Raw genomic sequence first — 24,964 nt, 5'->3', positions numbered from 1 at the left:
GTTAGCACAGGTTTTTGTATGGGTGTGTGCGGCCGGGGAAAAGACAATTGAACTCGGATTTGTTCTCCTGCAACGTGGTAATCTAAGAACTTGGGTGTTTCAGGCTTGATTTTTTTTTTTGAACTTGGCATGCATCTAAAAACACCCATCATCCTTATAACTGTGAAGTTTGAACTTAACCCAGACATATGATTTTGTTGTTACCGTCATTGGACGTTCAAGGGTACACCGGCTGTATGCAGTATATTTTAATTTTCACAAACTTGTGTCAAAATGACTGGAAAGAGTAAAAAAAAAATGTTAGTAAACTTCTGAAAGAAAGCACTACGGCAATATCGGAGAAAATACTGGGGGTATTTTAATCTCTTCCCCTATATATTCCTGTAACGCCTTGTCAGTACTTTCAATTAAAAGAAACCTTATAAATAAAAGCAGATAATTACAAACAAACAAACAAACTGGAAAAAACAAAGCAACCAACAAAAAAAAAAGAAAATGGGAAAAAATGCTCGGGAGAATAAGTCCCCGGCTTCCTGACGGCACGGACACCAGAACTTTAAATCTCCCAGAATAACAGGTCACTCTAGCAACGTACGAGGATTCGATAATTACATTCTGCAAATATGGACCCCAACCCTTTCCTACTAACCCAAAATGAAAATGTGTTTATCATTTGCAAGCTCCCACAAGACTGTTTCACCCCAGGTTTTATAGAGTAACCAGTCCACAGTCATTTAGGTAGTCCCCGGCGTGTGGTCACTGAAACTTTCAGCATCAGTTGTCTGAATGCTACGGAAGCGTATATAGGACATGACTGAAAAAAAAAAACAATTGGGCCTGCTATTTCGCCCGGCCGGGGCGGATTAGTATTTACAGCCGTCTTCTCCAGGCCAACTTTCGGCAGGTAGTAGAGGGTTTCTTTGCAAGCGACTCGGTAGTGAACCACCTTACCCAACGTTAGATGTGTAACGGGAGACAGCAGACCTCTTGGTGACCCGCTGGCAAATCACCCACTACCACTCAGATAGAGACAGTGAGCTGCTTTTGTGGGGCAGGTTTTGTGATGCACTGAAGCTGCAGTCCTTTGGATACAAAGTTATTTCTGGAAAGTTAAAGCAATATATGCCAGCCCAAATGGGAATGGAATATGATCCCTTAATATCCCCGTGGACCAGGATCCCTTGCCAAAATGGGTTTCAAAGCAGCAAAAAGTGTCTGAGCTTATTTGTCGAGCTCCACGAGTGCCTCTTTAAGGTTGCTGAGCCCTTGCCGTTTGTTCACTTTACCGAGCACAAACAGATCAGCGGAAAGTTTCAAAACACGAGGGTTTCAACGGAAGCAGCAAAATATTTGTGCTATTTGCGCGCCCTGGATTCCCCTATCACTCGTCAACGGTCGGTTTGGGTGTAGGAATTGCAGGGCTTGTGTTGTGGTGGTAGTGTTGGTCGATCTCGTACACGATGGACGTGGACGCATCGCTGACAATTCTCGGCGGCTTTGGCCTGGTGCAGGGTCTGAACTTCCTGGTGTATTTGTTCTGTTCCGGCAGCTCGGGATGGCTTCTGACGGGGGTGTCGTTCACCATCGGGGAGCCAGAGGGCTACCGATGCAGCCTGCCGCCGAACGGTACCTGGGACGGGGCATCGTTCGTCGCGGAGGAGTGCAAACTGATTGAACTTGGAGAAAGCGGTGACAGCAGTAGCAACGTGACGACGGCTTGTCTGTACGGATGGGACTACGACTCAGTACATGGGGAAACTAGCAGCGTAACTGATGTAAGTTTACATTACATGTAACATGATTATGCTTTTTCATTGCTCGAAAGGATCCAGTCTTCCCCTGCCTTTATGGCTCCTACAGATGTCAGCGATGCAGTGGCGGAATTGTTGTAAACCGAAACCTCGGAAAAAATCCGTCTTGCATATCCGCAAAGATGTGGTCCGTTAAACAAATCGCATCGAAAAAAAATCTCACTACAGGCCTATTTCTCGTGAAATGCAAATTTCACTCTCCGAAAGCAAATCAGCTTCCATTTTCCCTTTACGCGGACCGTGAATGATTCCAAGGAACTCATCGTCAAAATCTTGACACACAGTTTCCATTTTACGAAACTTTGTTAGAACTTTCATACACAAACGTTTCATTAAAAGCATGGCAGACATGACTCTGTGCGCCGGGGTGGCGGTGTTGGAAAAAATCACACATCATGTCTAATTTTGGTTTGAGTATACATAGAATACCAGGGTTGAAGACCGTCTGATGGGAGAGGTTACCCCAAAAGCAACAAAGTTTTGTTTATTTGTATGTTCTTTTCCGGCAAAATCTCTGGTTTACAGAAGTACACAGGAAATGGCACTTTCATCACAACTAACGCTGTGCGTATATCCCCCCGCCCCCCAAAAAAGAAAAAAGTATACTATATTTGTGGTGAAATTTAATATTTCTCTGTCTTAGCTGAATCTGGTCTGTGATCGGTACATCCTGATGGGTACCCTGACCTCCATTCATTTTGGTGGGGCCCTTGCCGGCTCGTACGTCCTCGGGCAGATATCGGATCTCTTCGGGAGGCGGCTGGTCGTTCTAGGGTCGGTGATTGCGGCCGTGATCACTGGCACCGGTTTGAGTTTCACTTGGGACTTTGGCATGATGTGTGCTCTGCGATTCTTCAATGGCGCTTGCATACCAGTAAGTGGAAACTGCATACGCTCTACTAGAAGCTACAATTTTATCATGGAAAACAGTTAAGTGCAAAAGCCGTGTAAGATGTTTTTCAAAGTGAAGCCAAATAAAATAAAAAATCAATTTTGCCTCTTGCTCACTCCAATTCTTTATTCGCATAAAATGCACAATAAAAATAAGTACAAATCGTATTCATAAACAACTTACAAAAGAACAGAAATACACAGATATAAAAGATTCAACACACAGGTTCAAAGCGAAAATCATTTGCAATAGCACCATTTTTTTACTGACTTTCTCACTCGTAGAGGGGTTTTTCCCCAAAGGAAAACTCGTTGTTTTTATGTAGTTGTTTTTTAAATACATGTAGAACATTTTTTGCCATTTTCAGTTATGTATAGGCCCACAAAATATTCAACCTCAAACCTTAAAAATACCATACAGGTCACAATAAACAAATTATCAAATTTGGCGCCCCCCCTTAAAAGAGAAGAAATGAAAGAAACGAAATGTAACATAAACTGTTATAATTTGGTCCTTCATAAACCCGTGGATACCCTTTTCTTTGGCAGGGTATGTTAACGGTAGCCTACGTTCGTGAAATTGAAATGTTCACACCCAATCGCCGTGTGAGGGCGCAACTCATGAGTGAAATGGCTTGGGTCATTGGCATATCTTTGCTTGCTCCAATGGCGTATCTGATGCCAGACTGGCGGCACTTCCAGCTGACCATATCGCTGCTCTGCCTTCCACTGATTCCAATGGTTTGGTAAGTGTGGGCTCAGTTTCGAGGGCCGTAATATAAATATGCGGCGCATACCGTCCATTTGAAAGCACTCACAATGTTAAAGTTTTCCTGGAGAGCGAAGTACGAGGAGGTTCAGTTTACATTGAGCAGGCTGGGTATTTAAGCTTTACATTCATTTACTCTACCACTGTCCACTTCATCATTTGTCCATAAAAACACTGTGCTGATCTTCAGCAAATCCGTACTAACACCCTTTCTTATACCTGGTCACTGGATAACGTTAACATATTTACTATTTAGATTCTGGAGATCGATAATACCTAATTATTTTAATTTCCAAATGAGCGCGGTTAAAACCTTTGCTAAATCTCAGCGTGGGAGAAATCAAACTATAATTTAGAGGCCACATTAGGATCCCATTCTGGCTAAACAGGAGTTAGTACCAACTCCTCCCAGCTTGTAGCCGTATGTGGAAGAGAGCACCTTCCCCTTGGAAATACTTTTTCTTAATTTGAGAAGAAACACTTTTAAGAATGACGAAAAAATTTTTCGAACGTGTCCTCAAACCCCTTCTCTTGGAAACAGCAATGCGACATAGCGGAAATGAAACTCTGACATATCTTTAATCAACGGTGATGGAAATATTTTCAAAGTAGGGGTGGGGGCAGTTGTGAGACCATCAGGTTTCAGCCATTAAGCCGATCGATTAAGCCCCAACCCATAACACCTGCAAAAAGTGTGTGTGGGGGGGGGGAGTGCTTTCCCAGTCGAGGGAGGATACGGGCCCCCTGACCCCCGCTTCCGCCACCAGTATCTATAATCCTTTGTCATCTTAAAACGAGAGATAAACGACAATATTATCGCACATTGCCTAAATGTATCTTCACAGCTGCTGCTGTTTTCAGACTGGCTAGGCGTCAAAAATATGTTAATGGTATTTTGGGTATTTTGAAGGTTCTCGTTCGAGTCTATAAGATGGCTGGTACAAAAGGGCAGAGTTGATGAGGCAGAAAAGATCCTCCAGAGAATCGCTAAGTCCAAGAACATCTACCATGTTGGCTACTTCTTACTGGCCCAGCGCGATCCGGACGTGCAGAACCGAAATGCACCGCTCAACGGGAACGCCATCGAACTGGAAACTAAACCCTCCCGAGAAGCGGACGGCTGGGACCCAGAGAAACCCCCGCTGGAAGATCTGGACAGTCCAACTTACTTTGCTGAATCCCGCAGGCAATCACCCTCGACGAAGAAGGCTACCCTCTTGGATTTGTTCAAGACGCCTGCCTTGGTCTTTCGCACACTGTTCGTATTCTTCTGCTGGTAAGGATTAGGCGTAAATCGAGGTGGAGGATGTAGATGGGAAAACGACTTGCATTAGTACTGATAAAATTAATTTAAGACAATAGATGTTAGTTATTTTTTTAACGATTGGTGGCAGCTTGATCAGTGTTGATAATGATTGGATAGCGAATGAACGTTGGGGAAATACGTATCATATACGTTAGAGATTGTTTAGGGGGTTCTTATTTGCTAATGTCGATGTCTTTCCTTGTCGTTGCCGTGGTTATCATCATTGATTTTTCTTGTTTGCAGGTTTGCAAGCAGTGTGGTGTACTATGGCTTTTTCATAAACGCAGGTAACCTGGTTGGGAACAAGTATTTGAACTTCTTTCTGATATCGTTGACGGAGGCTCCATGTTACGTCATCAACTACTTCGTCATGACAAAGTGTGTAGTTTTTGCTTTTCTTTTATTTTGTTTTTCAGTGGCATTCACAATTAGGAGGAAGTGTCTTAGGTCTTTTAACAGCTGAGACCGACGATGTCAGACTTTGGCTGTGTTGCTAGTTCGAATTCTAGTCCACCCCCAGCATGGCGTAGCCACTGGGGGGTGGGGGGCACGTTCCCCCGTCCCACAAATAACCGGTGCCCCCCAGGTACCCCCCACTGAAAAACGGATGAATGGATATTGAACAAGGCTGACAAATCTTGCCCAAAAACCGCACCACTGAAAGCTAGTGCCCCCCATAAGATGCTGGTGCCCCTTTTGTACCCCCCAGTAAAATCCTAGCTACGCCTCAGCCCCCCACAAGAAATTCCAGCTCAAAGTGCTACTTTCTTCGTTTGTTTGAACATCAAACGTGTTACTTATTCCAGACCCACAAAGCTAAAACTTAAGGCTACGATTAGCCAAAAATTGGCAGTCTATTCGTCACTTATATTCCCATTTGAACTGAATCGTTCGGATAAAATAGAACAAAAATGCATTAACAGCAGTGCTACATGGGGGGGTATAGTGAAGAGGCCAACAACTATAGACCTTTGTCCAGTGATGCCACGATCGTGCTGGACCGCTGATGTGTTGTGATGGTAATCTACTTATTCAAGATAAACTATTCAAGCATGCAGTGTTCGCACGTGTGCTTGCACGTGGTTGAAGCTGCCCGTAGGAATATATACGATGACCGTGGCCAAGGCGGTCCACACGTGGTGGTATTGTTGTTGCATTTTATGTCGCTCATGTACACGGTGCCACTATATCTTTCAGGCTTGGTCGACGACGCCCACTGATCTTTTACTATTTTGTGAGCGGCGTGGCATGCGTGGTGACGGGTGTAATTCCTCCCAAGTCAGGTAATCAGAATTACAGACATTTAGTAAATAACACACAAGAAGTTGTAAATTCGTAGGGTTTGTCCCGCTTCAGTTACAAACCAGAATACGGATTCATGGGGGGGCTCAAAAGGTGAGAAGAAAAAGTGCTACATGAACCGTGTCTAGTGAAAGATTTAAAATGTATGATGACACAAAATTTGAAAAAAAAATAATAAAGAAAAAACAACAGAAAGAACAATCAAATAAACAGTAAAAAAACACTTCGAAATGTAGCGAAAACCTGTCAAGAGCAATGCCAAATCCAGAGGCCTAACCTTCGTTAGGTGAGCTACATCTTCATGTGTTTTGAACTCTGTGCTGATGTGTCGGATGCTATGCAGTTTGTCAAACCGTCTGTTATACAACCTTCAGTAACCTTTCAGGCAAAGTAAGTAAACACAGGGAAGCCATGCCATATAAAACAGACCCAATTCGATTCTGGCTCTAGGACGATTTTTGAACTGCAGTCCGTCGCAAGTGACGTTTGACCTATATTTTTTCATAATAATTATTTTATCCTTTTTTAGATGATCACCTAACGTGATTATACGCTGTTAAATCTACAGTGGGCCTAATACTATTTTACAAATCCTTCAAACCCCCTTCTCCCCCCAACAGTTAGCGATCAAACATGAGTAAATCATTTTCCATGCAGCTGACGGCTCTGACCTTACCGTGGTGATTCTGGTGATTGCGATGATAGGCAAATTTTTTGCCACGACCGCCTTCGATATCCTGTATCTTGTCACGGCAGAGCTGTACCCCACAACTCTGAGGTAAAACTTTTACAAGACATGAGCAAGCAATCGTATAGGGGTCACAGTACTGGCAGCCAGTGCAGATATTTATTTTGTTTGTGTGGTTTTGGGGCTATAATAAAGGACGAGATAATGTTGACCTGCAGCTAAATCATAAGTATGACTTACATTGCACACGTGAACCTGAGGAATTTTAACTGGCAAGTACGTCCCTGTATCTCTACATACAAATTATATGTCGTACATTCAACAGTTTCGGCAAACAAAATGGGCGCGCGTACCACGTGTCCATATCTTTTTCGCTGATGACGTCATCACTTTATACATAATACGTAGAAGCCCCATCACGGACGACGAGGTATGGAAGCAAATTGGTACGGAACCGGTACGTGTGAAGTTTCGGTTTTGCACACCATATTAGTACCAAACTTAATTCCTAGAAACAAAACGTTTTCCTTGCACGACGCTTGATGTAGCGTTTGTTCGGATGGTTTCTGTTAAATTTAGGGTGACTGACTTTTGTTTTTGAAGAAATCAGTGCAACCAATGCTGCTATGTTCCGGACTATGTTACGGGCGTGTCGTGCCGACACGAAATTTTTTGCAACATTAAACTTTCCAGTGTACGTGTTTTTCAATTTAGATACGCATACGAACATAATTGACTTGGATGCTAAAATTGCCTATATTAAGTTGTTGGTGTACGTCCGTACGACGCATAAATCTTAACTCGTACGTACGTGATAAAGTCGTACTAATAAGGTGTACGTATGAGATGGAACTCGTCAAAGGCATACGCTCGTATTATGATTCATGAGTCGTACGGAAGAGACGTGTCGTAAAAATGAAATGAAACCCGCAGTTAGCTCAAAGAGGGGAGAGATTTTTCACCATGCCTCTAAAAGCTTTGTGTGTTTTGCAGTAACACCACTGAGCAGTCCCCTTTTGCTGGTGTGTGTGGTTAAGACAAAGCTTGAGGGTCCATTCAACGTTTCAAACTGTAGGCCTACTTTGCTCGCCTGCGTGATGCTTACCATGTTCCAAAGAAAGTGGGGTAGCACAGTAAAAATTGTCAGAAACAAATCTCTCTATAATAGAGACCAACTCTCGGGGAGGGGGGAAGATTACTCCCAAAGAACTCCTTAAAAAAACAAAACTCCTGAAGACTCCTCATGTAAAAAAGATGCATTGCTACGATATTTGGGCCAACGTAAAGGGGGCGGGCGAATTCTGCCCCCGTTCTTTTAGGGTTGAACAAATTTTAAATATACAGGAAACTACTTGAATCTTACAAGAATGGCATTTTGAACTCATTGTCAGATGAAGATCAGCGAACAGTCCAAGGGTGAGATTTGCCAGGATTGTGCCTGATTTCAGGATTTTTCTCGTCAGGATTTTCTTGATTTCAGGATTCTTTAGACAATCTCTCTCCAAATCATTGCCAAACATTACAATGTTTTAACTTGAGAAATCTGACACGGGACCCAATGCTGCTATGGGGCCCTTAAACTTTCTAGTGATTATTTCGTGGATAATTATTTTTCCTCCATTCTCAAAGCTGACAGTCGGGTTTATTCTAATCACTCTGGCAAAAGCCATTCATTTCTTTCTCCTTAACACTAATGCAGGAGCGCTGCTGTAGGTGCTGCATCTATGGTGAGCCGCATGGGAGGAATGGTGGCGCCGTTTATTATCTATCTAGTAAGTCAGAAAGTAATAAGTGTAACTAGCTCTCTCGTCCACCAGATATAAGCCAGCCATAATCAGAGGGTAGGCGAAATTATGAGACCATGTAGCAGTTGTCCCATCAGTTAAACACCAAGTATTACAAACAGATTGCCCCAAATATCCCAGAGTGGAAGTTGTTGCAGTATTTAAAAGTAGTACAAGAACTAGTTTATGTCGTTGTCGTCGCCATCGTCGGTCTAGTTTGTTTTACACGGATCCCGATCGGGATCAGTGATCCCATCGCCGGTTCGCTTTATCCATTAGATGGGCATTGGTGCCAGTGAGCCAACGATGGGTCACTGATCCGGATCCGCGTGAAACAAACAGACCCATCATCAATGCCAGATCGGCTGACCTAGAGGTCACATTTGTCATTAGGAGTCGCTATCTTAAATGATCCTGCGTAGGTTTGCTTTCTTGGACTCAGTTTATGCCCAGTATAATGGGCGACACTGCAGTCAGACCACCTTCCCGCACTGGAGATTAATCTTTCGGTGTATCCAAAACATACTTACTATTAAAACCCTAAAAATCATTAACCATTTCTTCCTCTGTGGTTCTAAGATTAACGCTTTAAAGTCTAAGTAAACCACTGTGTAACTCGCCCTCGGAAGAGGACGTGCAACGAGATACCTAGTCCAGAGGTCTCACAGAGGTAATCTTGCCAATGTTGCCGCCATTGAGCAGACTGGTGACTCGAGACTTGTAGGACACCTCGCAGTCAAACCTCAAGTCACACCGACCATTCTTCATATACTAATAACCCTTTCACTCCCAAGACAAATTCCCCAATTATGCATTGGTATAAACACTCAGTACACAGTCATGACAAGCTCTTTACCACTGAATTTTTGTGCAAGTTTCTGTATATAGTGCCCTCGCTTGACTAATTTGTGGAACTTATTTTTCTAGCAAAGAGCGTATGTACTGATGATGTCACGTCTTACATGTGTGCCTTCCAATTGTGCTCAGTGGACCGTAAGCCCCCACTGGCTCCATAGGAAAGTGTACATTGTAGGCAAAGTGTGACATCTGCATATAGGACCACTACAATGAGAGATGCATTTTCCTTGCAGTAGTTGACAATGTGTACTCCATTCACATAGACATATGCATATGATCATTTAGGATTGGTTTGATTACTGTTTCTCTGATACCGAACTAACACCCCCCCTCGGCAGTGTTGGTGGGCGGTACGTACGGTCTTGGTCAATGCGTGGAAACAGGGGAGGGGGTCCACATTAGATTGTTCAATGATAAATCATTTGCTATAAAATCTCTCAAAGAAGGGTGCCACACACATTGCCTGTCTTGCAGATCATACGTGTCTGGCGTCGCTTTGCCTTTGTACTGCACACAACACAGTCTCGCCGGTTTTTCGACATTCCACCCGGCGTAGTGTTGATGATCTACTGGGGTGGAACCACATGATGGATATGTGGGATGCTGTGCTGGGTTGCACTTCCGGGTGGAAAGAAGTCCCTCTATTACCTTGACCAGGAAATCCAAACTGGACAGTCGAGTGTTTGTCGCAATGCTGTTGTACACGATGGTAGCATATAGGGTCCAGTCCACTAATTCAAGCCCCATTGAAAACAGTGTAAAATCAGCACCGTTCAGGGCCCAATAGCATGCACGCCAACATCCCTGAGATTTCTGAAACACAAATGAAATTCTTGTCTGGTCACTTATCTTTCAATTTCTTTTCAATTTTTTGTGGGTTAACCAATTACATTTTTAATTATTCCCACAAAACAAAATCACCCCCCAAAAAGTGATTTTTCCGAAATCTGATTGCAGCCATTTTTCAAGTGGCAACCCTCAACTTTCTCGGGCACTTAGGACCATTTTTCAACCGTAGTTTTCAGCCCTTCTGCCCTCATATGAAAGCTCAAAGACCCAGGGAGTTGATCCTGGCGACGATTTACACAATCTCACCATTTTGGGGGCCAAACAATCTCTTTTTTCAAAAGATACTGTGGGGGCACTTTTAATGCTAATGAGCTGGTCAGAAATTCTCACTTGAATTAGTGGTCTGCACCCTTCAGCAGACAGATGTCCAGGATGGTGAAGAATGCTCTCTTCCACCATTTCAGCGATCTGTGGTGGTGGGTGTAGTAGCTGCACATTTGTCCGGCCGGGTCACTTCCCCCATTAACTGATTGTAGTCGCTAACAATCGGAGGTCGGGGCACGTCACCGTATCCATTTCAACTGTTCTTGCAGCGAATCTGTTTACTGGTGACACTGCAGTCGTCATAGTTTGCCGGAAGAGTTACACGCTTACCCTGCCATATGACACATAGCTGGCCTGTTTTCTCATAAATTTTTGGCTGATGATAGCTTGGGGACTAAAGCCGGGCTTGTCCTGTGCAAGTTGGGAGTGGGGTAGTGTTTCTTAGCAGAAACATTACAGGGTTGACTTTGCGGTGATCTGGCTTGTGCCCCTGTGAACAAGTTCCAGGTGCAAGTGTAGCCGGTTTCTGACTCATTTAGAAAGAAGCATTTCAGTCCCCATTTTGCACCTTTTCGTGGCATGTATTGCTTGAATCCGAGTCGTCCCTTGAATTTCACCAGCGTCTCGTCTGACGAGAGGTTTCTTCCAGGCCGATAGATCCGAAGGAAGGATGGTAATAAAGTGTTTTATAGGAGAGGGCAAACTTTGAACAGTTTGTCCTGGGTCGAGTTGTCTGATTGATGAGCTCTGTTATTGGCAAGGTGAGAAAAAACTGAAGGATTGCTGTGAATTGATTACAAGCCATGGTTGAAGAAGAGAAGGGACTTCGCAGAACTTCAGATCTGGACCAGTGCATGGCATATCTAGGCCTTTGGTTGATGCCCTTGCAAAGAATTAGGGCGATGAAGGCCATTATGTTAAGCTCGTTCGCGGGAGTCCATGCAAGCTGACCGTGGTTGCCTTCATCTGCAGCTAAAGTTTCGTTGGTATATCAATTGATTTCTTTGACAGTTCCCAAACTGCTGGACAGAAATATTATTGGAAGACTTCTACGGGGGACAACGTACTAGTCTTCAGTGCAGCCGGTCTGTTCAGTGAACGGTGGCAGGCATTTGAGCGAGTTCGAGTTAACCTCACGCCAGCCAGCTCGAAAGTTAGGCTTCTCTGACGATTTCAATTTCTTTTCCATCAATATCTTCCCAAATAAAATGGGGGTATCCTCGTCTGATGACACTTTTGACCCGATGTCAGCGAAGATTTCGTCCAAAATGTCGGCCGTTTTATTGACTTCCATCCTGTTCGTGTTGCTTGGCGCGGGTTGTTTCACGCGCGCATGCACCGACACCCAATTAGATACGGCACCGCCAGAAGAGAGGGCGCTGTTGAACCCGTAGTGAAAAGCATCAGGGACTTGAGCCACAGTGGCTCAGCGGTAACAAAAGCACATTATAGACTGAGCACATTTGGTACATGTGGTAGCCAGCTGGAATGCACGATTGAGCGCAAATTTGGCACAATGGTAGTGAAATGGATAAAGTGTTTAGAGAGTGACTCTAGGTCGTGTTTCTCCCTTTTGAAGAATTTCCAACATTTTTCCCTGCACGACTATATGAACAATATTAAGTTATTTTTGTTGAAAATTTTCTGCAACAGAATGTTATCCACAGTTCCTTACCAATGATCGTGTTTGGAGTGGTGTCGATTCTGGCTGGAGTTTTTGTCCTTCCGTTTCCCGAGACCAGCAACCGATCACTGCCGGAGATTCTGGAAGACGGAGCCAAACTCACTACTAAGGAGCCGGCAAAAGATGAGGCTTCACCCGTCCAAGTGTAGGGTGAAGTATGGGTGAGCACTTGGTTATTGAGGCACACGTACACAGTACCGTAACCAAGGCGCCGAACACGGTGCCACATCCGTCTACGAGTCTTTCTTCTTGGAAGTGGGAAGACAAAAGATACTGTGCCGCAGTATGACCAAGGATATTGAATCGTCTTCCTACTTAAAGTAGGCCTACATGTAAGAATATTCCTCGGAAATTATTGCAAGGGAGCACGGCTAGTTCGGCAGTATTAATGTCCAGACTCTCTTTTGAAATGGTTTGCAAAAAGTTAGGGGAAAGTTGGTCAAAGCATTTCTGGATTTGTACAGTTTTAAAGAACCACATGTATGACAATTGTGTAAAGTACTAACTACCTGCAATGTACAGTATTGTTAATATAGCATATCGGCAGCTGCTTGAAAAAATGCATATAATCTTTTTGACTTCGTCTTTGATGCTTTAAATCTGAAAACAAAAGACAACACTAATTAATTTCCATTTTTTTCTGAAAGTGTTGTACTAAATACCGTGAGCGACCTGTGACGAATGGTACGACAGTACGTACTTCGTAAAAATAACATCTTAGATGCACAGCAGTACTGCTTTATAATTTTATTATTGCTTCCTGCAAGCCGTCAGTGGCCTGATAATTCCGTGCTTACTTCTCCGAAATCTTCTAAGCACGTACGAATGCTGTCACATTAAACGGTCTGAAACGCTAATCAGTAAAGTGTGAGAGTGATCAACGCTGTGTGCATATTCTTCACATGGAAACACAATTATCTTTGCATGAAATTACCATATCAGAACATATTTTGTTCCGTTACCGGCGATAAAGGGCTATATGGCACTTTTATGATAATGAATTTGAGCAGGCCAAACTTAGTCCCCAATAATTCCCCCAGGATAATAGCCCAATATATTGATGCACTGTGGGGAACAAAGTAAGTAATTTAAGATCGATTTTCTTGTCGACTTAAGCCTTTGTCGTTACAGTATTGTGTATTATTGTAAAACGATCTTTCAGGACGGCCAAGTAGAGGACATTGCGTCGTCGGTTTTTTTGTAGTTTAAAATGCATTACATTGACAGATCGTCAGCTAGTGACAAGCAGTCTTTAATACTTAGTGAAATATTTAGAAAAGCACGCACAGCTGACTGTGTTAAACTAGTATTTTAAACAATTGTTTTGCTAATCTTGTCCGTTTTTTAAAATCGGACATCAGCCATTTCGATTTTTTCCCTTAAATTCTTGCTTGTCGTGGGGGAAGGATTTGACAAATACTGATCAGGTTATTTTTTTTCGTGAGGAAATCATGGTGTCCCTTTCTCAAGAAATTGTGAAAGGTACAGAAAAGTCCATGATATGGGTATTAGGCTTTGCACTAGAATGTATGTGTTGTAATTTACCTGTATGTAGCACGATGCATTTCCATATCGTCAGCTATTGTTTGTTTACGTGACCACCTTCACCCCCCCAATCCGTAAAAATCAAACCTATATGGAAAGGCTTGACTGAGTATTAAAACATTCAGTTAATTTCATAAGCATATTGCAAAACTACTTTATTACTTTTCAATTCATTAATGCATTTCGAAATAGAATCTAAGTTATAGTATTTGTTATAGTAGTTCTGTGTTAAGGCACATTTAACCGTTTAAAGATATTCTTTATATACTCATATATAAGTAAGTTTATAAGTAAGTTAAGTTCGATAGCATGATTATATTACGTGCTGAAAACCTCACTGTAAATTGCAACGATATTAAAATGTATCGTTAACGTTAATACGACAATGACGTTTGTCATGGTGAAGGAGTTATATGACTGTGTTTTGAGTAGCCATGACTTCTTCCTGGGAGCATGAAGTGGATTTCTAATAAGTTACGACTCACTAAAACGATGTAATTATTATATTGTACCGAAATTCTGCTTGTAAAACAACTGAATTACACTTCTTGCTTTTTATACAGACAAGCAACTATTCAGTTGAATAAAACAATAAAACAATAATGCTGCTTCAAAATGTTTCCCGATTGGATTGATCCATAATGATTTTCAGTTTCTTTTCTTGCCTGATCTTTCTCAACGGTCGAAATGGAAGCATTCTATCTGCTATGATTATAAAAGAAATTAGGCCTTCCATTTTAGCTACATGCCTAAATTTGCATTATCGTTGATGTTTTTCTGTCAAAGCGTTGGCAAAGGTAAGTCTCACATATATTCGAAGTGGCATAATATTGAAGGAGTGTTGAAAACTGAGGCCCAATTTACTGCATCCGAAACTCAATAAAGATTACGGTTTAACGTTGTTCAGAGATAGCCTTAGTAGGACTGTTTGTAAAATGACTACGGGAGTATTCACCGTTCTTTCTGCTTCACCAGCTGTTACTTCTCTTCACGCGCTGTCACACGTCAATCACACCTCATAGCCACGTGACCATACGTGGAGGAGGTATATAATTGTACATGTAGACTCCATAACGCCTGCAGAATCATTAATCGTTAATCAAATCTGCAATAGACCGATTGCGCCCGCTTAAGTCATGTGACCTATAGTGGGTATTAAATATCAACAAACACGGATTCCACCAAAAGCAGAGGTTTCATAATATCAGACTAATACTGATGCGCTGGCACCATACCGTAACTTTGCTGTATTGTTTGAAAACAACACTCAAAACATACTTTCCTATGGGGTTGTTGCCCACTATAGGTCACGTGATTTAGCACTCAGGTACAAACAGTCTACATGTATTACATCAGCAACCGTGAAAACAGCGAAAAGGTAAGAAAACGATTATAGAGCAGCATCAAAATTTACATGAGAAATAAAGCATGAGTACTATAAGCTATGCTTCAGCGTGCCACACATATTTGGTTAAAAATACTTTGAAGCAGGAAAATAAAAAATAAAGCAAACGACGGGACGTCGGATGCCAACAGCGAACTTCATTGGTAACATTGTAGAAAGACCTAGACATACCATGGACAGTAAAGTGAAAACTATGCAAAACCGCTGATAACCACCGAAAAGTCAATATTAATCGTCGCCATAAATGGGCATATTGTGATCGCTTACTGATCGAACTTTGTCACACTGCTGCAGTGATGTCTTTAGTAAATTGACTCTTTCTGGGCTTAATCAAATTGAAGGAAGTTATAAAACCTAAAACAAAAAGGACTCAAATCAGTTTAAGGATTCCTTGCGAGCTTTTGGCTGTCCTCATACTTTTCGGGCAGCGGTCGGTTCTTAGTCTCTGGCAGCAGAAGAACGCACAAACTGGCTACTACCGACATCAAGGCCAGGATGGTCATTGGCAAGAAGTTCACCACGTTTTTCTGTCCCACAGAATAATCACACGCAAATATGGTTTATTGCTTCCCATATGCCAAACATATCAACACAAACATGAAAATCCTTTCGGGGACTGTGTAATGAAAATGTTCGGAAAGAAGACAGTCAAATTTCACTTCAGGCTATATTATACAATGTGTAATATTCTACGCATACCCCTAGAATAAAATGTCCAGCCTCGCGCGAAATTTTCACCCCACTGTTGTTAGCTTAAATCACTGCCTCATTGACGCATTTGTATATGTTTACTTGGACTGGTATTTATAAGATTGTTATTCTGTGAGTAGTATGGATATTCGTTGATTGCTTAGGGGTATTTGTTCCTTCTTTTTAACAGGGATTGTCGTATCTAATGTGCGAATAGTAAAAAAACAGCGTTCGGAGCACGCAAAACTGTGATACCAACTTTAGCTTAATACTTCTTCTAAGATAGGTGTGGCCAACATTTCATTGACTAGAGCCATTGGGTATTTGCTATCTGCCTGACAAACATCCACAGGTAGGTTCTTCACTGCAGGCGACTGCAAAAGCCAAGCGAATTTGACATCACGAAAAAAAATGCAGTTGGAATTTCGCGCAAGTTGAAATGTGTGCAACTTTTACGAACTCGTAAGGCCCCGCATTTGAACTGCCGTCACAGATTCGTGTACGTGTTTGCTCTCGCCTTCGGGGATAAATAGTGTCTTTTAAAGTTTAAAGGTAAAAGTTTTGTTGCTACTACCCAAGAATGTTGTGTGACGAGCAATATCGTGGCTTTAAATGAAATGGCAGCTTTTCAAAGGGTGTTGAGCTTACCAACAGCAGAAAAAACGGTGCGATAATGGTACCAACCCTGCCGACTGTAGCTCCACTACCCTGCCCGATGTTTCTGTATATGTAGATGAGACCAATTTGTTTCAGTGAATATTCAGATGCTCATTGCTCAGCATTCACTCGAGTTTTTCTTCCATTTTGTCTGCATTTAATATGTTGCGTACCGAATGCCTGCTTGCCGTTACCGTGTGTATATATATTACCTTAACACTGTTGGAAATATTTCAGCCCCCACTAGCATCGTCAGCTCATATGCGGCATTGACGTAAAACTTCCCAATCATTGCAACGACAATGATCATCACCGCCAAATCTGTGTCACCAGCTGTCAAAAGAAAAACAAACAAACAAACAAACAAAAACAAAAAAACGTGCGTACCTGGTGAATAATTGACTCTTAATGTGGACCAGAGTTATCCTAGGAGCTGTCATGGAGAATGTCAGGAACGCTCAATGTTCACCATACACCCATTCCTCAGCTGTCAAAACAGGTATATTTGCGGTGGCCTCTACTGCTGATTTGACTTCCACATTACGATAACTCTTCGGGACATAATTACTACAAGTGCAAAGGGATCGACATGAACACAGTACTTTGAGGCTAGCTGCAGAGTTCAAGAGCAAAATCGGGACGCTGATAAATTAAAATAGGGATGGCATGAAATTGGGTTAAATGGGATGGAACCATACTTTGGGCGCAAGTTTTTGCATAGCGACCACCATCTCTGGAATGGACTAGTTCCTTTGTGCCCTTCGTATCCATCGGAAACAGTCTATTGGTGCAAAGCGTCTGTTATAGTATTCAAAAGCTCGCCCCTTATCTGTAGGTATGGTAACAGTGTCTTCAGTTTGGAGAATTCAATTTTTGTGTGTTCACGCAAATTTGAAGAACTACCGAATTTATTCAATTTCAACTTGCAGAGGCTTATATCACACAAAGCTAAATATATTAAACTGGGAAGCTGAAAAGAACATACAATAAACCAAATACACTTTGAAAGGTACCTATTTTGGCAGGCAGGAAAGCAATCAGGATGAAACACACGGCACTTGCCAGGAAGAAAACTGCTATGGGTCTCCTGCAACCAAATCTGGCAGAGTGACAAGGTAAAAGGCTTTCAGGCTTCAACAAAAGGTATGTTATAGTCGTGTGCACGTGTGTGCGTTAAATGGTTGTAGTATAATTTCTTTTCGTGGTAAGATTTGACTGTGCTGGCACCCAATTAGATGCTTTTCATTTCAAAAATCGAGTCCATGCTGACCTCTCGACTGTTTTAATACTGAAATTTCTCTTCAGTGCATTGCAGGTTTAGATTAAATGTGATTGAAAATCTAAATACATGTGGACTATAATGGTAGTGAAATTACCTTCTTGCCAAGAAATAGTCGTGAATGTAGACAGGTGCTTCCACCACAGACAACAGGAAGAAGTTTAAGTATTTGTTTCCCGTGAAACTTGTGGCATAGACAAGTATTTCAAAGTACATGATATCCATGGCAAACCTCGGAGGCAAATTAAAGAAAGAAAGGTCATGACGATTTCAATGGGTCGTGCAAAACATCTGGTACTGGAGAATGTATCCATATTAAGCGATCGTTAAGTGCGATAACGTTGTTTTGCTTCAAACATGGTGTGAACCTATGTTTATTACTCACCACAGGTAGAAAATGATCAACGTGTTCTTCATAAGCAACCTGGTTTTGAAAAGATCGAAAATGGTGTATCTTCTTGCCGACTTTCCTTCGTCCTTGCTAACCACTGTCGAGCCTTCTTTAGATGATGGACTTTCGTCTGTCATAATCCCCGTTGTTGGTTCATCCTTCTTCTCATCTTCTCGTTTTGGTATAAATCCATATGACAAATTTCCGTCAACATCCTCTACACTTGCTGTAATTACAGATGATCTGTTTTTAACTCCTCCGAATGCACCCTCCACTTCTTTGTCATCCTGTTGCAAAGACAAAGCTGTCTGGCCATTAGATTCCTCGGGCAGCATCTCTTCACGGGGGACAGTTTTCTTAGACAGCGGGACCTCTTCTTCTTGGTGTGCCAGAAAACTTCCTTCATACGCTATGTTTCTCGACTTCGCAATCTTCTTCAGGATGGCCTCTGCATCGTGCAGTCGTCCTTTCTGTACCAACCATCGAAGTGATTCATACGTAACAAGCCTGTGAAATGCGAGACAGAGGGGAAAAGTTATCAAAACCCCCCAAACAAGTTATTGTAAATATTGTTACGCACCTTTCAATCTTACCTGTTCAGTGGCCTGGTTGAGGCGTTTTACGATGGTACACAATACTCGTGGCGGGTCCACTAAAAAAGTGCCAGCCGCTGATGGGAGCATGACCGTCAAAACGCCTTGACCAAGGTTAGTGAAACAGGCAACACGCAAATCCGGAAGAATCGCAGTTGTGACGGGCTTACCGGGTTGTGGCTTTTAAATCTTTTAATTTGGTGACAGCAATAGAGGGATCCCAATACGACGCTTTTAGCGTCAATCTGCGCACTTCCGTGTTTGAAAACGAGTCTTTGTCAGCTTCAATTCTTAAGGAGTTAAGACACAAAAAACATTAAAGGTATAAATTCAGACTTTTGTGGAAGAGTCTCTCAGGATGACTCAACACGTAAAATCAAAAGAAAAAAAAAATTACCGCGAACGAATGTACCTGTGATGGTTGTCAATCTGCATGTACAGTGGGCGTGGTTTCAACTCAGTGAAAAGGCGTCCACTTACGAACCGGATACTGCTTGTACTGTGTGGACTCCGAGGGCGCGCGCGACGGAGTTCAACACAGTGAGCCTCGGTTTCGATGCAGATGTGCGCAGACGGAGCTAATGTGAAATCCCTCTATGAGGTAGTGCTGTGGCCTTGTAGTTAACAGCATCGGATTCGTCGTCAGCGGGGTAAAGCTGTTGGCGTGTGCCCTTGAGCAAGGCACTTTGTCATTCATTATCTCTCTCCACCAAGGAGTAATCGGGTATCCGTTGAGGGCAGAGATGGTTATTGTGGTGGGCCCAGTTAACAGGGTGGACTTCCGTTTCCATTACCCCTGCTCACTGGGCCCATGAAACATTCCAAATACCATCTCAGCTCCCAGAAGAGTCAGCTCAGCGCAAAGCAGCTAAATAAATCAACCACAATAACCATCTCTGCCATCACAGGGTACCTAATTACTCCTGGGAGGACATAGGCAGTGGTGATAAAGTGCCTTGCCCAAGGGCACACGATGTACAGCACTTTGATCCATGTTAAAGGCGCTTTATAAATATCTATATTATTATTACCAGTGAATAAGCACTTGTGTAACTACGTTGACAGCAAGATTTTGTGCCGAAAGGCGTCAGTGGTTTATGTGTTGGCTGTACAACAGAATGTACATTAGTAACGATCGTCAGTGCAAATCTAACCAGTATAGCAGGAGAAACGGAACGCCGCCAAGTGAGGTAGCAAGCTGGAAGTTTCTCCAGTTGGGAAGGAGAGCTCCAATCGGAGCGACCATAATCACGCCGAAGGTCCAGAAATACTGGGCGACCATGTTACCCATTACACGCTTCTTCGGAGTGAACATCTCAACAATGCGATTGTAAGCGACCATCGTGTTCCCCTGTTTGTGTCAGAGATAAAATTATAAATGAGTAATTTAAATGTAAGTAAACAAAACGCCGAATTTATTGTTCTTTCCCTGTAGACACAAATAAATACCTTCAATTGAACATAATGCTTTATCTGCAGCTTATCAATAAAAACATCTTCTTAGATTGTTTTCACGTACATGCATTAAAAGTGATGAACACATAGCTAGAGAGCAAGGCAGTGGCTTTTCCAGCTTTTTGGTGCCGGGAGGCAAATTCGAAGGCGAATGCGGCTTCGGATCATTCAAAGTTATGTTGGTGGAGTAAAAAAAATAAATAAATAAAAAAATAAACAGGAAATTTTAAAACCTTATTGGCCGTCCCGACATCCTTACTCTTATTTCATGGTGTTATTTTCTTATGGGTTGTCTTCTTATGGGTTTGGGTATCAATACCAGATAAATAAATACACCGATCACTTTCCTAGCTTGGAAATGTTCATTGTAAAATACAAACAAATTAAAAATTCTGAGTTGTGAGTGACAGAGCCCTGAGATAACCCCGTCAGCTTATTCATGTAGTGCCAACCATGCACACAAGTATTCTTACAAATGGGTCATTAGGCAGACATTGTGCGGTAAATTTTTCGACCTTAGGGAGAAATCGGTCATTAGGGAGACATTTCAATGTCTCCCTAATAACCCAGCTACCAGAAGGGGGCCACATTTTACCGTCCAAATTTTGAGAGATGATAGATTAGGGTCTAAATTGAAAACTTACACAGTTTGGTTCAGATCAGATTAGGGAATTTTTAATTATGGGACAGTAAATTTTTTTAAATAAGTCAGGCATCCAAGGGTTGCTTATTTCTGAGTCATATACGGTATTGGTTTAGTTCCGTCACGAGGCACCGGGCCAATCACGTCAGACCTTCCGGTGCCTAATACCCCAGTTAACAGAGTTTTGGACTTGGATGGTATACTTCCATCGCAACGGACTCATGCCGGTTCGTGTCGTCCGACGTCATGCTCTGAGGGGGAGGGTACCCTCCTCAAAGCCGGAGGGGCGTGACGTCACAATATGCAAGCTTCATGTCAACCATATCGGGTTAATATAGTAAAGTAGATGTAGCGGCAAAATGTTATTTTTTGTTTTTAGTTAATTGTTGTTTCTTCATTTGAGGTTGGGGTTTTAGGTTTAATTAATGTTTGTATGTAGCGATTGAAAGTGATTTGATCAACAGGATATTTCACCAGCAATCTGTTAGGACGCCCTCTGGTGATACACAAACTTTTAAGTCAAAGGTGAAGATTCCCCATGATTCGCAAAGTAATTCGTATGTAACATAAGTTAACAGGGTTTTAAGGTCCCAAATTTTGACACATTTGGTTCAACACAATCAGTGAGTCTGTAGATTCATTTAAGGTGAAAACATATGGGATTTTAATTGGTTAATTCGGAAGTTTTTGTGACGGGTTTTGTGCGTTATGTGCATGGTTGGACAACTCAAGTCAAGTTGCACGTTAGGACACGAAAACATTTATAAGCAAGGTGCATACCTGTATTTATATTCCACTAGGGCCTGCCTGCCTACCAACTTTATCAGCTGTACATGTAGCAATAATCATCAACTCCTGCCTCATGTCATGTCATGTGGGACTTGAAGACCATGTGGTGCGTTCATGATGGGACCAAATTAAAACTTGTGTAGCACGGGTTTCTGAGGCTACAGCAGATGCGTATTTCTCAAAGGTCTGTGGGGAAAATTGCGCTTGCTTGTGTGTAGGAGGGTTTGATTGGGGATGTGTTTTGGACCAATTTTGACAGAGCTATAGGAGTTGTAAAATTGGCAACAATTTCCCCTGACAATTTCATTGGAAGGCGTTTGTGGCACACGTATTTTTTCGTGGACACAAAGTGACTACACACTAAGATTTAACCCTGCCTATGTACGCATATTTTTAGCGCAAGAAAACTTTGTTTTGGTTCCCGATCCTTACCGGTAAAACTAGTCCTAGAAGGAACCTGAGTGCCAGCATGAGCTCCAAGTTCCAGGTGAAGCTGATGGCTGTGCCGAGTATAATCATCAAAACCAAGCAGATGACGGCGACAGGTCTCCTGCCAGACAAGTCTGCCGCTTGACCAGTCAAGAAGGAACCGGCGAGGGAACCAGCGAAATGGAGGGACATCAGAGTACTTGCTAAAACGTTTCTACCACACACAAGGTCAAACTGAGAAGAAAAGAATATAGCATGGACAGAACCAGTGGCGTGTGCAGAGTTTGAGTCTTGAAGTAATCCTGTGGTGATGATTCCCCTGCATACCCAAGGAAATCGAGTTGTTTTTTCTACTTTCAATCCCCAACAAATTTACCGATATGTTCCCACGGGCAAGGCGCCTGCAGGATAAAACTGGTCAGTATCTGACTAGTCTGTATCTTCTAACAACTTGATGGCAATCCCTTTCACGATTGAAGGGCTGTGATTATTATTAGTGGTATTTTTTCTTTTTAGAAAAAACAATTCACTACCGACAAGCAATTGGGGCAAAGAAATCAACTTACGTCCGTCAAGGTATTGGTTTCTCCCAACTCTACTCTTGGGTACTCCCAACCGTTTTGGCAAGAGGTAACATTATCTGTCAGTGTCCGATTGAAGACAACGTACATGTGACATCCGTCGCGAACCGGCTGGTCGTTAATTCTGTTAATCAGAGGAGCCGTCTCATTGACCGTAAATCCAGACGGGGGTTTGCAGTAGTGTTCCACTGACTGATCTATCGTGAGGGCGATAGCGGTGAGTTGTAAGGATCCCAACGAAAAGTGAAGGCCGAAGGTGGCAAGGTTGATTAGTTGTACCCAGCTGCAGAGGCCGACGATCTTCAGGCTCGAGTCCACGTCCATGTTTGCAACAGAAATATTTCAGGATCGTGTTCAAGGAATCTTTTTGTTTTTAAGTTGCATGAACCTAACATACGTCACGTATCCTACCACGTTACACACAGTTCCTATCGCGGCTGTCCAATTCCGTATCTCGATGTCAACAAATTACTACGTCACGCAGTTTCTTAGCAGTCTTTAGCTAGGAATATGTAAATGTACATACTACCAGTGCTGAGTTTTTACTTTGTCGTGTTCTAAATCAGTTTCTATTAATCATCATGCCGACAATACGAGGGTTTTGAAGCTTAAGTCTTGTCATGTTAGTACCTTGGTAAACATCAAAATTTGACATACCGCTCTGACAAAAACGGGGGGATGTTGTGTTCCCCAAGGATTGCTGGAAAGCGCTCAGGCCTGCGAGCATAGGAACGATAACGATTACCACCACAGCAAAAATATCTGCTTGAATCAATTGCAACCAATTTTTAACAGCACTCTGGTTAAAAGTATGGTCATAGCATGTCTCCAATGTGGAGCTTCGAGAGCGAACCTTTCAGCCTCCTGCGTCACGTCTGGCACCACAGCACCGCCTTCGTTGGCTCGGGCATCTCTTCCGCCTATCCCCTGATCACCCCACGAGAGCCGTCACGCGCGCGTCAAGTCGTTCAATCCCGTTCAAACCACGAAGCAGGCCACACACTATAGGTGGCGTACGTGACATTATCTCAGCTGACCTTCATCCAGTGGAAGTGGACAGAGATATTGCCAAGGGCCTAGCACAAGACCGTCAGCGTTGGAGTCGAGAGGTCAAGCTAGTCTGCTCCACCCACAGAGAGAACCAAGAGGATAGCATCACCCAGTCGGTCCCCTCTACGTTAGAGCTTTAATTAACATGTATTATACCTGACTGTCATGAGTATTGGTGGGTGTATACTGTCACGTGAACAGTTGATCCATCAGCCATTTCACCAGACATTTGGAAGAAAAGAAAAGAAAAACAACAACAACAAACAACATATCCTGGTACTCTCATTGTTCTCCCCACCGAAATTCAGCCCTACCCAGTGATCCCAACTTACAAACTTCTTCTCAACGTATTTACTGTTTGAAACTGATTACTGGCTATAATGACCTGCATTATGCCGATTGAAAGGGACAGGGGGCCGAAAGTGTCATCCGAGCAGGATCTCCCTTAAAGACAACATGTGAAGGATGTGCAGATTGGTGTTAACATGGGGGGATACATGCACCATTAAAAATACTGCGAACAAAAGCAAAATCTTCACCTGACGGATTAAAAATGGTACACTCTAAAAGTGTGTTTTGCTTTTGAACACAATTTTGCTATCACTTCGCAAACATGTTTGGAGGCTAAACATTTAGTGTTCAAGTCCTAAACATCAATGTCCAGTGGCTAAATACAATCCATTAAATATCTAATATCTGTTTACAATTTTAAAGTGTTTACTGTCTAGACAGTCTTTGCAGTGTACTCTTTGCCTTTGTATTCAAATTTGCAAAGTAGAACAGTGTCGCCGGCTAAACTGCAGGGTTTGACACCAAAAGAAAGGGAAAGACGTCAAAGAACCGGAGGAGAACTAATGTGTATTTTGTACTTATCTTTGACCGAAGTTCAAGCCTCGTGGAGTGCTATGACATTTTGCCACTGGAATATATGTATTAATTCAGCGCGGCTATTCGTGGAATGACGTGTTGTGTTCGTATGTTTGCGCACGAGCATCTGTAACATGTCTGAGGTATGATTATAGAGCTTTTGCCTGTACATGTATTGGCAACAGGCCTATAGTATAAGGCACAATGTGAGCCTATTATCTCACATGGCATGGCAAGCTGGTGCACACCAATAAGTGCACTGGAGGGTACAAAGTAACACCACGAGTTTTGAAAAAAATCACCAAAATATTTAACACCGGTGTAAATTGTTGGTGAAGTCCTTTGATAACAGCGGGGGTGTTAAATTTAATACCCCAGTTTTTG

At 42.6% G+C, this 24,964-nt stretch overlaps 2 protein-coding genes across 5 annotated transcripts; one reads left to right on the top strand and one right to left on the bottom strand.

The window, feature by feature from the left end:
* The first annotated feature begins 737 nt into the window (after nt 1–737).
* LOC110973507 (organic cation transporter protein-like) lies at nt 738–14,367 on the top strand. The gene is made up of 9 exons (XM_022224382.2): nt 738–1,775; nt 2,455–2,685; nt 3,252–3,448; nt 4,382–4,747; nt 5,021–5,155; nt 5,975–6,060; nt 6,737–6,857; nt 8,467–8,539; nt 12,176–14,367. The coding sequence occupies exons 1-9, from the start codon at nt 1,461–1,463 to the stop codon at nt 12,353–12,355; spliced, it is 1,704 nt and encodes a 567-aa protein (XP_022080074.2). The 5' UTR covers nt 738–1,460; the 3' UTR covers nt 12,356–14,367.
* On the bottom strand, nt 13,877–24,394 carry LOC110973506 (organic cation transporter protein-like). 4 transcript variants are annotated; one of them, XM_087147687.1, is made up of 10 exons: nt 23,517–24,394; nt 22,649–23,380; nt 22,086–22,316; nt 19,921–20,117; nt 18,168–18,680; nt 17,880–18,014; nt 17,517–17,602; nt 16,716–16,836; nt 16,495–16,567; nt 13,877–15,683 (listed from the first exon to the last, which is right to left on the bottom strand). In XM_087147687.1, exons 2-10 carry the CDS (start codon nt 22,985–22,987, stop codon nt 15,537–15,539), a joined length of 1,842 nt encoding a protein of 613 aa, XP_087003813.1. In that variant the 5' UTR covers nt 22,988–23,380; nt 23,517–24,394; the 3' UTR covers nt 13,877–15,536. The 4 variants fall into 4 exon arrangements, with proteins under 4 accessions (XP_087003813.1, XP_087003814.1, XP_022080071.2 ...); XM_087147688.1 differs by having other exon boundaries at nt 23,321–23,380; nt 23,517–24,388; XM_022224379.2 differs by having other exon boundaries at nt 22,649–24,394.
* Nucleotides 24,395–24,964: the final 570 nt, after the last annotated feature.

The sequence above is a fragment of the Acanthaster planci genome, linkage group LG17, assembly GCF_054643075.1.
Source record: "Acanthaster planci isolate LZ-2023a linkage group LG17, COTS_SCS, whole genome shotgun sequence".
NCBI lineage: Eukaryota > Metazoa > Echinodermata > Asteroidea > Valvatida > Acanthasteridae > Acanthaster > Acanthaster planci.
Note: the sequence above shows the minus strand (reverse complement) of the source record. Positions and strands in the feature narration are given on the sequence as shown.

Bases quoted from the DNA above. Each gene is read 5' to 3' on its own strand.
- LOC110973506 (XM_022224379.2), bottom strand. From the start codon at position 22,987: ATGGACGTGGACTCGAGCCTGAAGATCGTCGGCCTCTGCAGCTGGGTA. The intron at 18,015-18,167 runs GTGAGTAATAAA...TTTGCCTCCGAG, and splicing joins TTGATCATTTTCTACCTGTG to GTTTGCCATGGATATCATGT. The intron at 15,684-16,494 runs GTAAGCTCAACA...TCTGTGGGACAG, and splicing joins CACCGTTTTTTCTGCTGTTG to AAAAACGTGGTGAACTTCTT.
- LOC110973507 (XM_022224382.2), top strand. From the start codon at position 1,461: ATGGACGTGGACGCATCGCTGACAATTCTCGGCGGCTTTGGCCTGGTG. The intron at 1,776-2,454 runs GTAAGTTTACAT...TCTCTGTCTTAG, and splicing joins AAACTAGCAGCGTAACTGAT to CTGAATCTGGTCTGTGATCG. The intron at 2,686-3,251 runs GTAAGTGGAAAC...TTTCTTTGGCAG, and splicing joins TCAATGGCGCTTGCATACCA to GGTATGTTAACGGTAGCCTA.